Source organism: Odocoileus virginianus, chromosome 10 (genome assembly GCF_023699985.2).
Source record: "Odocoileus virginianus isolate 20LAN1187 ecotype Illinois chromosome 10, Ovbor_1.2, whole genome shotgun sequence".
NCBI classification, from domain to species: Eukaryota; Metazoa; Chordata; class Mammalia; order Artiodactyla; family Cervidae; genus Odocoileus; species Odocoileus virginianus.
The window spans coordinates 29,681,205-29,696,434 of NC_069683.1; the positions used below are offsets into that span (position 1 = coordinate 29,681,205).

The window sequence follows — 15,230 nt, forward strand, 5'->3', positions numbered from 1 at the left end:
TACTTGTACCCTCTAGTGACGTAGGTCTTACTCTCTCAATCTTAGGGCCTCTTACACCAGATCATGTGGTGACTGAGGGAACGTTTTTCCCTGGCTCTGGTCCATCACTGGGCTCCCCAGTGGAATTTGGGATTGACTACTATGTGTGCATGTGTGTACTTAGGAGGGAGTAACTCCACATGAGGGCATGGCTAGCCAGTTTGTCTGTGTGCACCTATAGGTGTGCATCTGTAAGGGTAGTAGCATGTCTGTGTATTTCTGCATCTGCACATGTTCTAAGGGAGGCAATGTATAATAGTTATACGTATACACAGGTGGGGGTTTATACAGTTTCAGTGGTTACATGCTATAGCGTGTGTACAAATTTATCAAGGCCTGTGTGCACACATACATGTGCCCAAGTGTTCTGTACTGTGGGGGCTCCAAGAACATGAGTGTATTTGTGAGTGCGTGTGTTGTGGGTAGTGACTTGTTTTTTGTGTACAGTCAGGTGTGAGCCAGTGTGTGCTTATGCTATGTTTGCATGTGCTGCCAAGAGGCCAAACTCCCTAGAATGTCAGCTCCATTAGGGCTCAGATCCTTGTCAGTTTCGTTTACTGCCGTGTCCCCAACATTTGAAACAGTGCCAGGTGCCTGACAGGTACTCAGAAAGTGTTTGTTGTGTGAGTAAATAGATGAGACCTGCATGAGCTTCTGTACCACCAGGCACTGAGCTTGTGTGCTGCTCACGCTGACTCAGCACCCTGTGAGTGCCCTAGGCACACGCTGGACCCTGGGCAGTAGGGTTACAGGAAACCCCAAAGCCCTTCCCACTACCTGACCTCTGTCACCCCAGGCATCTTGAAAAGGGAGAGACCTTTAGGGAAGGCACACAGAAAATGAGCAAGGATGAGGTCTCTTCCCCTCTGCCCCAGCTGGGTCAGGACTCTCAGAAGCAGGTTCACTATTTGCCTAGGAGTACCCTATTTCACCCCCAAAGGGTCTGCACCCCCACCATCACTTAAGCCTGTAATAGGTAACTAACTGACAAGTCCAGAGACACTGAGAAACTTGTTCAAAGTCATACAACCCAGCATAGGGGAAGACAGTGTTCAAACCCTGCCTGTTGGCCTGGGACTGTCTACTCAGCTTCAGGTGTCACAGATGTGAACCCTCTGAGCCCGCTTTCCTGAGCATGGCAGAGAGGTCATTTCTGACCCAGGGTCACTCTGCAGAGCCTCCCCTAGCCTGCTCTGGGCCTCTGTGTCCTACTCTGATACCTGGGTGTCTGGAGAAGCCTGGAGAAGGGGAGGATTTGCCCAGAGTGGGCAGCCGCCAGCTGGAGTCACATTGCAAGGCCTCCCACCTGTGCCCTCGACCCTGTTCAGTCCAGCCAATCCCTGGGCTTCCTGAAGACTGATCACTTGTTGCTAGGGCAGAACTTTCTCTCTTCAGAGAGTCTCTTTCCTAGCTTCTCTGGGCCTTCTTGTGTGTGGGGAGGGGCCAGCCAGAGTGTCCACTCTGGAAGGCCCTGCTCGATGTCACTGGGGTAGTTTGTCCACCCGCTTCAGCTTTGGGAGGGGGGAGCCAGCCTGGGGGCGGAGAGGAAGTGTCTGCCCCAGGGGATTCTGGGTGACTTTTCTCTGTCTCAGTCGTGTTTTCAGGAAGTGTGTGCGTTGGCCAGGGCTGCAGGGGGCGGGGGTAGGCGGAGAGCAGGAAGCTAGAGGAGACCAAAGCTGGCTTCAGACACAGACATACACGTACACGTACACACACTCACTCTCCCAGACAGACTCACAGTTACACACAGAAACACACACTCAGACAAGTGATCACAAACACTCTGATACAAATCACAGGAGTGCAGAGCCATACCTGGAACCAGACGTGGTCTCAGGCACACCCAGGGAGCGGGGCCGGGCTGTCTGCGAGACCAGCCTGGGTTGGACACAGGCTGAACAGTCAGGTACACGGCGCACACTGGGCCCAGAAGGCCAGAACCACGGGAGCTCTTGGGCCCCGGATCCAGAGGGCGTCTGAGGGTGAGCAAGGGGCCGCTGTGGGCTGGGGTGTCGGCTGAGGGAAGGGGGCAGTCTCCTCCTACGGGCCTGGTAGGGCAGGAATCCCAGTCTGTCTGTCTGTCGCCTCTCCACAGGTTAGGTTTTCTGTGCTGCTCTCCTCCCCCTCCCTTTTTTACTCTCAGACTTCCCTCTCTTCTTTCACTTTCTGTACATTTTCTGTTTTTCTCCTGCCCTTTCCTTTTCTCCCCTCTCTCTTCCCCACTTCTGCCCTGGGCTTTCCATATCTCCATCTCACCCTAAACATCTCTCCTGGGTTTATTGGGAGCCCCTGGGGCCTGTCTCCTGGGCTGTACGTACTGCTCCTCTGTGGGGTCTCTGCCCTAAAGGGATCTGGTGCTGATCTCACTTCTGGCTCTCTGCACCCCCCTGAGGATTCCCTTCAGAGGCTTAGGTGACTTATCTCAGGGTCAAGTTCAAGGGTGCTGTAGCTCTGGCAGATCGCCTACCCAAGCCCTCTTGCCCTACCCCCATCCAGGCGATAGGGAGACCTGCCAAGGGCTGACCCTTAGTTGGTGTCTTCCTACCCCTTCTTCCTGGTGGTTTGGTGGGTGTGCCTTTGTTACTGGGGGAATCCCCCCAATTGCTGTGACCCCTAATGAACTCAGTAACCCTGTACTTGGGCCACTGGGGGCATAGAGATTCCTCTAAGCAGATTCTGTCTGTGTGCCTGGCCCACTCCTGCACCCTTGGCTTATCTTTCCAGCAAACACCTGCACCTTCTCCTCTGGCCAGGCCAGCCCAGGGATGGGGGAGAGGGGCTAGTACAGTCGTGCGCTCCCTGAAGGGTGAACCTCCTCCCCCCACTGCCTTCACAAGCCAGCACTGGGTCAAGCCTGGGAGGCATGAAGAGCTGCCATGGGAGACCTGGGCCTCAGCCCTTTGCTGCCCACAACAGCAGGGTGCCCAACTGTGAGCTTGGAGGAGGGAGCAGTTGGGTGGACTTCCTGAAGGAGGAGGCGTGTCCTGAGCACAGGAGAGTTGATGATCTGGGTCATTATGAGGATTAAATGGAAAAAAAAAAAAAAAGACTCAGAACGCCTGGCACAAAGGGCATACTTAGCCAGTGGTAGTTATATTGTTCCAAGGGGATGTGCAAAGAGCTGGGTGAAACCTTGGTTTTGAAGGTGGGTGCCAGGTCAGTCGGGCACTGTTCTGTGGAGGGATGGAGAGCTGCTGACCTCCAGTATTCAGTACGTGAGTTGGGTGGTGGTCGTTCATTCACTGAAAATGCACTGAAAATGGCATGGGGAGAGACTGACTTGAGAGGACTCACAGCTTATGCAGAAGCTGAGAGACGTCCCACAGACATCACGTCTAAGGAGTGAGACCCTGGGAGGGCTTTCTCTGCTGTGGCTTAGGCAGAAGTAAATAGAACAGAACCCGGAAAGTGCTAGAAGAGCTGAGCCTTGGGCCTCATGATGGAGAAGGAAGGACAAGGGCAGCTGTGGAGGAAGAAAAAGCATAAGGATAAGGCCTGGGCCCTGAGGAGGACGAGGAAGTGGGCAGTTGGGAAAGTCTCGCCGTGGGTAGAGGAGGTCAGGAGAGGAGGCTGATGTGTCCAAACCGTAATCTGACCCCACCTCTTGGCCTTGCTGGTGAAAGTCTAGGGGCTGGTTTGGGGTGGGTCCCTCCAAGGCCTGTGTGACCCTTTAGGGGGAAGGTCCTGACTCAGGACAGGTTGTAGACCTGAGTCCTTGGTCCTCTGAGGTTAGTACAGCAAAGCAGACAATGACAGATACAACTATACTAAGTGCTCAGAAGTCTGAAGGCTAGAGAAGCCTCAAGGAGACCCCAACCCAGCCAGGGATATGAAAGGAGGTGCAAAGTGGAGGGAAAGGATGTATGACTTGCACCTTTGGAAGGAAGAGTAGGAGGTGGCCAGGCAGGGAGCTATGTTCCTGGTGGAAGGAACAGCATGGGCAAAAGCCTGCAAGTCTGCATTTATGGAAAGCAGCTCAACTCAGGATGGCTGGAGTGTGAGTGGGGGATCAGCTCCAGGCCAGCCTGAAATATTCAGACTGCCCCGTCCTACATCCCGGCCCATCTGCCTGTGGGGTGACTGAGAGCCAGGGGCCACCCTGGAGGAGGGGCCATGAAGCAGTTTCCCGGTTTAGCCTGTGGTGGCCTCACCCAGCCAGGGTGAGAAAGTTCTGTTGATGACTTGTGACCATGGCTCTCTGCTGGTTATCAGCAAGCTCGGAAGTAGATTAGAGGGGAACCTGAGGCTTAGAGGTGAAGTGACATGCTTTGTAAGGACACAGACTGATGACTGGTTCAGCTGGTTTGGAGGCCCAGGGCTGCCTGGCTGCCAAGCTCTGTCTCTTACCTACAGTGACCACATGTCTCATTTCGTCCAGGATAGGCCCACTTGCACCTTTGCCCTGACATAGTTATTAATAGTGATTCTTTTGGGAATTCCTGGTGGCCCAATGGGTAAGATTCTGCACTTGTCCACAATGCAGGAGGCATGGGTTTGATCCCTGGTCAGGGAACTAAGATCCCACATGCTGAAAAAAAAAAAAAAAAAGATGCCTCTTTTAACTCTTGGAAATGTTATCATTTATATGATTAATTACATGGTCACCGTACCCCTCTGTTCTTACCCATTTTGGCTTTGGACCCTCACATGTCCCCTAACCCATAGATACATAAGGTTGGCTGTGTGTATTTGCTGTAACCCAGTAAAACAAACCTTCTTAGGCTAAGGGCCCAGGCTGGGGTGGCCCCTGCCCTAGGGTGCCCAGCCTTGCTCCGGACATAATGTGGATAGCAGATGGGTCCATATGCCACTTGGATAGAGAAGAAAGGGGCTGAAGGAGCAGAGGGGCCAGGAATGAGGAGCAGGCTGAGAGCAGCTCTGCGTGGGCATCTCGGAGGCTGCTCAGAGGAGGCCTATTGAACCGTGTTCGGAGGTACAGACAGGCTTTCCACAAGCCGAGATGTAGGGAGCGGGCCGGGAGATGTAGGCAGGAAGAAGTGGTGTGAGCAGAGGCTTGGACGCAGGGCTGCTGAGTCCATTCCCAGGCCTGGGACTGAACTTCCGGTCTTGTGGGGTCAGGGGTCAGTGGGAGCACCCCAGCTGGGCTTCAGCTGCAGATTGGAGCTGAGGCTGCTCTAAGGGGTGCAGGCACTGAGTGGTCAGGACTCAGCTGGTTTTCGGTCACTCTGTGGGCACTGCCCCGTCCCCCGGGATTTCCCACATCTGTGCCTTCCTGATACCACTTCTCCTTTCCTGGTCTTGGCCCTGACTCAGCATGGCCCTGGTCCCCCGTGGTAGGCAGGGACGGGGGATCAGCCAGGAGGCTTCCTGGAAGAGATGTCTAGAATGAGATTGGGAGGCCCATGGGGTCCCCTTGCTCCGCTTTCTTGGCACACAACCCTTTTCCTGCAGAGACTTTCCTGGGAAAGGAGCCCTTAGCATCTGTTCCTCTCTCCCTTATCACTATGGTAACAGGGCCATCAGAAATGTGATCACATTTCCTTTTGGATGGAACATCAACTCAGAGCTGTCTGGATCCTGAGTTGTAGCCAGTGTGAGGAGGCGGATCTCAGAGAAGCCCTGGGATCCCGGCTGTGGCCTCGTTTGCCCCTGGTGGTTGAGTTTGCAGCTGTGGTGCTTCCTGGGTATACATCCCAGCTGTGGGACAAAGAACAAATTACTTCCGGCCTCTGTGTCTCCGTTTCCTCATCTATAAAGTTGGGATAGCAAGAATCTCTGCCTTAGGGAACCCTTGTGATGAGTAAATGAATGAATCCACTTAAAGCTCCTGGGAAAATATACATACACACATACTTAATAAGAATTAAGTAATCCAGGTCTTCATTTATTAATCCCTGCTGAGTGCTGGGCGTACAGTAGTGAAGAAGGAGGGTATGGCACTTGTCTTAGGGAACCCACATGCTGGGGAGCCAGGCCTCAGGAAGGGCAGGTCCCTCACAGATGATCAGGACGGCGGTGGGGAAGGACTGGGGGCCTGAGATGAGGGGGCTGATGCTGCCCGGGTTCTGAGGATGCTCTGTTGCCATCACCTTTGCCTCAGCGCTGGCTGTCAGTCCTGGGGGAGACAGGGTGCCAGGCCGACACAGCCCTGCTTGGCATTGGAAGGGCAGAGGCTGTCCCCCCTGCTCTGAGCCCATCTGACTGGTCCTGATTCAACATCCTAGAGCTCTGCTCTCAGCTGATCACAGGCCAGGCCTCCAAGGGCCCCTTCGTCTGGGAAATTGTGTGTGATAGTCTGCTTTGGACTTTAGACTTGACCAGCTAGGAGACGACGCCACAGGTCATGCCCTCGGGCCTGCCTTTTATTTGCTTCCCTCTTGACCTTATTGGCCAACCTGTCCACCTACCTATCTACCCACCCGCCCATCCAACATACTCTTGTTGCTGTCTCAGCCAGGCCCTGTACTAGGTGGGCTGTGGGGATAAAGAGTCAAGGTCAAGGCTGCCCTTGCCCTAAAGAGATTCAGGGTGACGTTGGGGAGACAGCCTAGTACAGTGCTCATTGTAGGGGGAGTCTTCATAGGTCCAGCTAAATTCCTACCCTAGGCCCACTTGGCCTCAGATTCTCTGGGAAGCATAGAGAGAGGGAAGAGCTGGCCACGAGGACAGCACTGGGTCTTCCTCTGCTGGGGGTCCTGGCAGTCACTGCCACCGTCCATACAGCTGTCTGGGAGCCATTCTCTGTGGTTCTCCAGGGGGCAGCTTGGGGGTGGGGGACGAGACTCACAGTGGACAAGTGTGGGAGCCACCCTGGCTTGGAGACCTCTTGCTCCACGGAGCCAGTATGTCTTCTAACAACCTCACAGGTGTGGTTTCAGGTCCCTCGCACAGGCTGTGCCCAGTAACAAGCCACCACACTCTGGGAAGCCCAGAGCTCCAGCTTCTCCCCCAGGTCAAGAGGTCACTTACAGTTTCTCCCAGTCCAGGTGCAGTTCTGCACTCAAGCCACTCTTGCCAAAGGTAGTGTTACCCGGGAGCATGGCTGACGTAACACCTTTATCAGGTTTCTAGGGAGAAAGAATTTTGTCCATTCTTTATCTATGGAGAGGAAGGAGATAGGCTTCAGGGTGATGTAGAAGTAGCCACCACATGTCCTAAGAAGCATCCAGACTGTGGGGTCAGGGTGCAGGTCCGGCTTAGATGATAGCACAGTACCTGGCACAAAGGAGGGAGGTACTAAACATCAGGTTAGTTGGAATAATTCACCTAAAAGCTCATCACGGAGGATAACATGGGCAGGGCCTAGGGGAGCAGGGAAGGGTCAGGAAAGACTTTGAGAGAAGGGGCATTGAGTGAGAAGTTAAAGGATGAGTAGATCTTAGTGCAAAGAAATAGAGGAAAACAATACATTGGGAAAGACTAGAGATCTCTTCAAGAAAATCAGAGATACCAAAGGAACATTTCATGCAAAGATGGGCACAGTAAAGGACAGAAATGACACGGACCTAACAGAAGAAGAAGATATTAAGACGGAGTGGCAAGAATACACAGAAGAACTATACCAAAAAGGTCTTCATGACCCAGATAATCATGATGGTATAATCACTTACCTGGAGCCAGACATCCTGGAATGTGAAGTCAAGTGAACCTTAGGAAGCATCACTACGAACAAAGCTAGTGGAATGGAATTCCAGTTGAGCTATTTCAAATCTTAAAAGATAATGCTGTGAAGGTGCTGCACTCAATATGCCAGCAAATTTGGAAAACTCAACAGTGGCCACAGGACTGGGACAGGTCAGTTTTCATTCCAGTCCCAAAGAAAGGTAATGCTAAAGAATACTCAAACTACTGCACAGTTTCACTCATCTCACTTGCTAGCAAAATTCTCCAAGCCAGGCTTCAACGGTACGTGAACTGTGAACTTCCAGATGTTCAAGCTGGATTTAGAAAAGGCAGAGGAACCAAAGATCAAATTGCCAACATCCGTTGGATCATCGAAAAAGCAAGAGAGTTCCAGAAAAACATCTATTTCTGCTTTGTTGATTATGCCAAAGCCTTTGACTGTGTGGATCACAACAAACTGTGGAAAATTCTTAAAGAGATGGGAAAACCAGACCACCTAACCTGCCTCCTGAGAAATCTGTATGCAAGTTAGGAAGCAACAGTTAGAAGTGGACATGGAACAACAGACTGGTTCCAAATGGGGAAAGGAGTACATCAAGCTGTATATTGTCACCCTGCTTATTTAAATTATATGCAGAATACATCATGAGAAACACTGGGCTGGATGAAGCACAAGCTGGAATCAAGATTGCCAGGAGAAATATGAATAACCTTAAGTATGCAGATGACACCACCCTTATGGCAGAAAGCGAAAAAGAACTAAACAGACTCTTGATGAAAGTGAAAGAGGAGAGTGAAAAAGTTGGCTAAAAGCTCAACATTTAGAAAACGAAGATCATGGCATCTCGTCCCATCACTTCATGGCAAATAGATGGGGAAACAGTGACAGACTTTATTTTTTGGGGCTCCAAAATCACTGCAGATGGTGATTGCAGCCATGAAATTAAAAGACGCTTACTCCTTGGAAGAAAAGTTAGGACCAACCTACATAGCATATTAAAAGGCAGAGACATTACTTTGCCAGCAAAGGTCCATCTAGTCAAGGCTATGGTTTTTCCAATAGTCATGTATGGATGTGAGAGTTGGACTATAAAGAAAGCTGAGCACTGAAGAATTGATGCTTTTGAACTGTGGTGTTGGAGAAGACTCTTGAGAGTCCCTTGAACTGCAAGGAGATCCAACCAGTCCATCCTAAAGGAGATCAGTCCTGAATATTCATTGGAAGGACTGATGCTGAAGCTGAAACTCCAATACTTTGGCCACCTGATGTGAAGAAGTGACTCGTTGGAAAAGACCCTAATGCTGGGAAAGATTGAAGGCAGGAGGAGAAGGGGATGACAGAGGATGAGATGGTTAGATGGCATCACCAACTTGATGGACATGAGTTTGAGTAAACTCTGGGAGTTGGTGATGGATAGGGAGGCCTGGCATGCTGCAGTCCATGGGGTTTCAAGAGTTGGACATGACTGAGCAACTGAACTGAACTGAACTGAGATCTCTGATCAGAAACCAGGGAGCAAGGTATTCCTGGAGGAGGCAAGAGCAGGAGCCAAGGCCTGGCATCGTGTTCATGCCCAGCCCTTCCTTGCTTTCTTAGTGGTCACATACTGTCAGCCACTGCCAGGGACACTGAGCAGTAGAGAGGCTGAGATCTTCAGTGGGGAAAGTGGCCCACCGCTCTGGTGCTCCTTCTCGGCCCCTGCTGGACACTGGCAGAGATGGCAGTTGGTGCCAGGCTTCCAGGGCTCAGGCACCTGATCCGGCTGGTGTGTGTGTTGGCCCACGACACGCCACGTCTTGGTTAATCTTCCAGCCACCCTGCCACAGTAGTTTGGTAGTCCTCAGTTCACCAAAGAAGAAACTGAGGCTCAGAAAGGCTAGGTGCTTGCCCCAGGGCACACAGGAACTGAGACCTAGGCAAGGCTCAAACCCATGTCTCTGATGCTGAAGCCCTTTGGAGACGCTCAGCCTGCAGGGAGCAGTGTGACCTGTGCTCAGACAGACAGACAGACAGACAGGAGCCTAGTGGCTGTGGGAGCCCAGGCCTTTGAGTCTGGATCCTGGGGCAGGGGTAGCAGAGATGAGAAGCAGGGAGTGTGGTGGGTTCAGATGAGTTTGAGGGTTCTGAGGGCACCCAGAGGATGGTGAATATCCAAGACAAGAAAGAATGTGGTCGTGAGTTAGAGATTACCTGATGCCTCAGGACTTGGTTTCTGAGGCTCTGGTCTGTGCCCTTGGCCTCAATGCCCATTTCAGTCTTGGTCTCGTCCATTCTCAGACAAACGCCTTCTTATTCTTAAAAGCTCAGGTCTAGCCTTCCCTGATTCCTTCGGCTGGGAAGCAAACTACTTCCCACCTTCTTCTGGTCTTCAGCCCTGTTTTAGAGTGGAGACCCAGTGAGTACATGTGGCTAAAGGTTAGCACTTTGGGGCCAGTTGACCCTGCTCAGCAGTGCAGGGCTAGCTCATGAAGCCAAGGAAGGCACCTGCTTTGGGGAGCTCGGAGGGTTTGGGCAGGGGAGTGAGGCAAGGCGGGCTTCTCTCTGAGTGTGTGGAATGAATGAGTTGTGCCACAGCCCAGGGGAGCTGGGGGCTCGATGAGTTTGAGTCCTGGCCCTGTGGCAGTGTTGCTGACTCAGTGACTCAACCACACTGAGCTTGATGCCCAACTTTTGGTCTGTTCCCAGCCTTCCCTCCAAGGAAGAGGAGTTACTGTCACCACCATCACCGTCCCCTCCCGAACCGGAGCCTGCGGAGTCCCCGGCCACTTTCCCGAGGGGGCCTCCTCAGCCCCCGTCTGCACCTTGCAGCCCCCCAGAGGTCCCTCCGAAGCCCGCCCGCTTGCCCCCTGAGTTTGGTGAGTGCTGCAGTGCAGCATGGGACTCGGGGCGGGCCTGGGCTCAGGGCTGAAGAGTCTATAAGGATACAAGGATCGCGCTCCCCTTTGTCTTGGGCCCTGCCACTGCCCCGCTGTGTGGCCCTGGACAGGTGAGCATCCTTCCCTTCAACCTCCGAATGGAGACAGCACCCAGCTCTCCAGCCGACTGACTGTTAGGTGGGGACAGATAGGAGACTTCTTGAGTTACTCATGGTTTAAAGTCTAGGACTATTTTCCATGGTCATGGGCAGTTTGCTTTTCCTTGGCTTGTCCACTTTTTTTGAGTCTTGGTTTTTTTTAAGCCTTTTTAGGGGAGTCCCTGCCCTGACTCCCAAGCTTGCTGCCTAGTTAGACCTCCTTGTGGCAGCCTGGCCTCTCCTTCAGCTACCCCCCTAATGCTGTCCTATGAAGCCTTGAGAATATAAATAGCACTTCCTGTGCCTTGTGCCCTTTTTTGAAAGCCAGGCCAAAGTGGGGGCAGGGGTCACTCATGGACTGGGGGAGGCCTGGTTTCCTTGCCTCTGAGTCTCTCCCATCCATCTACCTCCCTAGATGACTCTGACTATGATGAGGTCCCAGAGGAGGGGCCAAGGGCCCCAGCTGCCGTGATGACCAAGAAGGTAGGGCAGGCGGTGGTTAGGGTTTGGGCTGTCTGCCTGTCAGCATGGAGGGTGGGCCACCCGCTGCCTTTCAGACCCTGGAGACCACCTGATAGAGAGTGGGCAGCCGACTCCCTGGAGAGTTCCCTTCCTCTTCTCTGTCCAGCTGTGCAAGGGTCTGGGGGCTCTGGTTTGTGGCTCCAGATCTAGTCTTAAGCTGCATCTTGGATGGCTGTGTGACCCCCTCTTTCCCTCTGTTTTGAGGTGTCTGTCCCTATGTCTGTTTCACTTTCTGTGTCTGTCTTTACTGAGTGTCTTAACCTTCCATCCATGTCTTTATCTCTTTATCTTTTCTGTGTTTGTCTCAGACCTGGGCCCCTGCCTGCACTGGTTTTCTCTGTCTGTGTGACCCCATCTCCCTGGGTCCCTGGGTAGTCTGCCGGGGGTTGGAGAGGAGAGGTGGGTGAGGAAACAGAAGTGCCGAGTTGTGTGGGCACTGGGCCTGGACAGAGTTAGTGGTGTAATCTCGGGCTTGAAGGAGAGCATGACACTGAGTGGGTCTGGGGGGCAGGAGGAGCCCCCAGCAAGTCAAGTCCCACGGGCCGTGCGTGTGGCCAGTCTGCTGAGCGAGGGGGAGGACCTGTCCGGAGACGACCAAGGGGATGAAGATGAAGATGACTATGCCTACGAGCGTGTCCCCAAGTAAGTGTCCACTCCTCTCGGGTGGTTCTCCCAACCTGCCACCCTCCTTCCCCACGCCCAGCCCATTCTCTCCATGTCCTTGGCCCCAGCCCTGTGGGAGTCCCCACTGTGGCCCCCTCATCCCCTCTCTTCTCCCCCCAGTGGTGACTGGCACACCAGCAGCCTGAGCGCATCTTTGCCCAGCAGCCTCCTGACCCCTGAGCTTCCCCCGCACCCCATGGACGGGCTGCCCGTGGGCCCCACCCCGCCCCCACTGGTCATCAAGGCTGGCTGGCTGGACAAGAACCCCCCGCAGGGGTGAGTGAGGCCTGTTGGGTTGTGCTGGTCCTCTGCATGGGATGGGCTCAGTCTAGTGTATTTGGTATCACAAATCGGACAACCGGAAGGGACAAGGTTATTTGAGCAGGTCTCCCTCTAGGTAGACGTTAACTGCCTATCATCCCCACCAGATTTATGTGTTATTACCCTTAAAACTGGGAAGTCCTTTTCCTGGTGGTCCAGTGGGCAAAACTGCACTCTCAAAGCATGGGGGATGGGTTTGATCCATGGTCAGGGAACTAAGAATCCCCCAGGCTGCATGGCATGGCCAAAAACAAAACAAGAAAACCCCCGGGAAGTCCTACTTTGAGTCTGATTTCATTCACTCTTGCTGTAGGTAAAGTCCATTTTCTTCTCCATGACCATTTGGGATCCTTTCTGCCTTGGATCTGGCTGTTCCTAACTTTGTATGTGACTGCCAGAGGGGGCTAGGGTAATCCTGGAACTGCTTCCTAATTCCCAGTCCTTTGCTCTGTTGTTGCTCTGTGTCTCGCTCTCCAGATCTTACATCTATCAGAAGCGATGGGTGAGACTGGATGCCAGTCACCTGCGGTACTTCGACAGTAACAAGGTGAGGCCTGTTAGTCCCTGACATGGCCCTGCTCCAGCCTCAACCCTGACACTGGACCCAGGCAGAGTCCCTGCCTAGATGAGTCCTCACCAGAGCTCTATGGACTGTGTCCTCCTGACCCATTGACCAGCCATGGCCTTGGCCTGGGTTGGCATAGGGACTGTCACTGACCACCTGTGGGAGATGGGGCTGCCGCCTTCATTTCAGCAGAAGTTGAGGGGATCACAGAGGGGCTGGGCCTCTGTGGTCCTCACCCCCACAGTCTGGCTCCTCCCTCTCCCCTAGGATGCCTACTCAAAGCGCTTTGTCCCCGTGGCCTGCATCTCCCGAGTGGCTGCTATTGGGGACCAAAAGTTCGAAGTGATCACGAACAACCGGACCTTTGCCTTCCGGGCAGAGAGTGATGGTATGGAGTGGGGTGGAGAGAAGACTGGCAGTTCAGCCTGAAAAGTTGGGGAGGAGAACCAGGGAACATCTGCTCCCCCCACATTAGACCCAGCGAGGAGTCAGCCCTCTGTGAAGTGGGGGAGGGGAGGGCCCCCTCTGACCAGCTTTGTGCTTGAGACACCACTGAGAGTCTTCAGCACCACACATCCCCATTTCAGGGGATACAGGCTTGGAGAGACCATGTGCCTTTCCCACCCTAAGTGGCACAGTTGGGATCAGAGCCTGAGCTGGTCCACATCAGAGAACTTGGAGGTGGACAGAGACGGGAGGGCTAGTCTGGATGGGCTTTCTGGCAGTGGTGTTGCCTGAGGAGCCTGGGGTGGGGAACCCTGAGGGAACCCCTGCCTGGCTGAGCTCGGGCTTCCTCTTGCCCTTTGCCCACAGCGGAGCGGAAGGAGTGGATGCAGGCCCTGCAGCAGGCAGTGGCTGAGCAGCGTGCCCAGGCCCGCATGTCTAGCGCTTACCCATTGGGTGTTCAAGGCTCAGAGCCCCATGACCATGCTGGCAGCCTGGAGCTTCGTGGCTTCAAGAATAAACTCTATGTGGCCGTGGTCGGGGACAAAGTTCAGCTTTACAAGAATCTGGAGGTGTGACTAGTCTGCCAGCCTGCTGACCCTCTCCCTTGTTCCCTGCCCACCAAGTGCCTTAGTCCCGCCTTTCATCCACCTGGTCCCTCAGCCCCAAATACTTGGTCCTCAGCCCTCCCCTTGCCCTTTCCCTCTTCTCTTGACTCAGCCCTTTGCCTGCCGCCTCGTCCTGCCACTCGTTCTGACTCCTTCTCCTGCCTGGTCCCTGAGCGTTACCCTCCCATCACCACCCTGGCTCTTGCACCCCCTATTTAGTGCAACGTGGGCTCTGATTGAGGTCCGTTTACCCATGCCCAGATTCCTGAACCCTCCTTTACCTCCTTCCTGGGTGCTTTCTAGTCCCTAAAGTCCCACTTCCCCTTCCTCTCTGCCCCCTCCCTGGGTCTTGTGCCCCACCCCCCAACCTTGCCCTCACCCCTTCCCACCTACTACCAGGAGTACCGCTTGGGCATCGGCATCACCTTCATTGACATGAGCGTGGGCAACGTGAAGGAAGCGGCCGACCGGCGCAGCTTTGACCTCACCACCCCCTACCGCATCTTCAGGTGAGCCTCCTGCCCCTTGCTCACCTGCATCGTCACTCCCTGATGCTATTTTCTTCTTGCATATGGAGGAAGCTGCCCCTGCTTCTAGGTTCCTTTGTTCCCCTCTCTTCCCAGCCCTGCCCACCCTGCTGGGCCTTGCCCTTCACTTGCTAACCTGCTCTGATCCCTTCCAAGAAGTCTCACACCTGTCCCTCTGTCCGTTACTGTCTGCCCTTCCCTGCCACACTGCTCCCATATGGACTTTCTGCACCGCACACTCACCCTGCTGTCCCCTACAGCCTGCCCTGCTCCCCTCACAGGTGCTTGCCTGTCACTGACAGTTGCCTGAGATCAAGGCTGCTCCTCACGCCTTGTCTCGTGCCCATCCTGTGAGCTCCTCCCTGAGCCTCCAGGACGCTACCAGCGTGGTTTCCTCTGACCTCAGCTGTCCATCAGTGATCTGTCTCTGTTCTCTGTCCTCTTCCTGGACAGAATTGCCCACTCACAGACCTTCAGTCACCTCCTCTGAGGCTCTGTGCCATGCCTGGATTCAAATCCTTTGTATCAGTCAGCTCAGCTGCTGTGACAGAATACCACAGACCCCAGATCTTAAACAACAGGTTTATTTTCTCACAGTTCTGGAGGCTGGAAGTCCAAGGTCAAGATGCTGTCAGGGTTAGCTTCTGGCGAGGCCACTCTTCCTGGCTTGTAGGTGGCTTTGTCCTCCTCCCTGGATCCTCACAGGCCTTTCCTCTGTGCACGTGGAGAGAGGGATGTCTGGTGTCCCTTCCTCTCTTTATAAAGAAACCAGTCTTGTCGGGTCAGGCCCTGCTCTTACAATGTTGTTTAACCTTAATTATCTCCCTTAGTGGCCCTGTTTCCAGATGCAGTCACACTGGGGTTTAAGGTTTCAACCTCCAAACTTCAGGGGGGACACAATCAGTGTAATATCTGGGCCCATCACTGGGTCACTGTGTGGCCT

General features: G+C 53.7%; 1 protein-coding gene across 5 annotated transcripts in view; it reads left to right on the forward strand.

Annotated features, from left to right (window-relative positions):
• The window catches only part of ARAP1 (ArfGAP with RhoGAP domain, ankyrin repeat and PH domain 1), a 60,963-nt gene that overhangs the window by 24,350 nt on the left and 21,383 nt on the right, over positions 1–15,230 (forward strand). For 4 of the 5 annotated variants that reach the window (XM_070473284.1, XM_070473287.1, XM_070473285.1 and 1 more), the window contains exons 4-11: positions 10,310–10,479; positions 11,053–11,120; positions 11,671–11,801; positions 11,943–12,098; positions 12,621–12,690; positions 12,976–13,096; positions 13,522–13,724; positions 14,160–14,269. In XM_070473284.1, coding sequence (XP_070329385.1) covers positions 10,310–10,479; positions 11,053–11,120; positions 11,671–11,801; positions 11,943–12,098; positions 12,621–12,690; positions 12,976–13,096; positions 13,522–13,724; positions 14,160–14,269 — 1,029 coding nt within the window. The remainder of the gene's footprint in view (positions 1–10,309; positions 10,480–11,052; positions 11,121–11,670; positions 11,802–11,942; positions 12,099–12,620; positions 12,691–12,975; positions 13,097–13,521; positions 13,725–14,159; positions 14,270–15,230) is intronic. The other variant, XM_070473288.1, reaches the window with a different exon arrangement.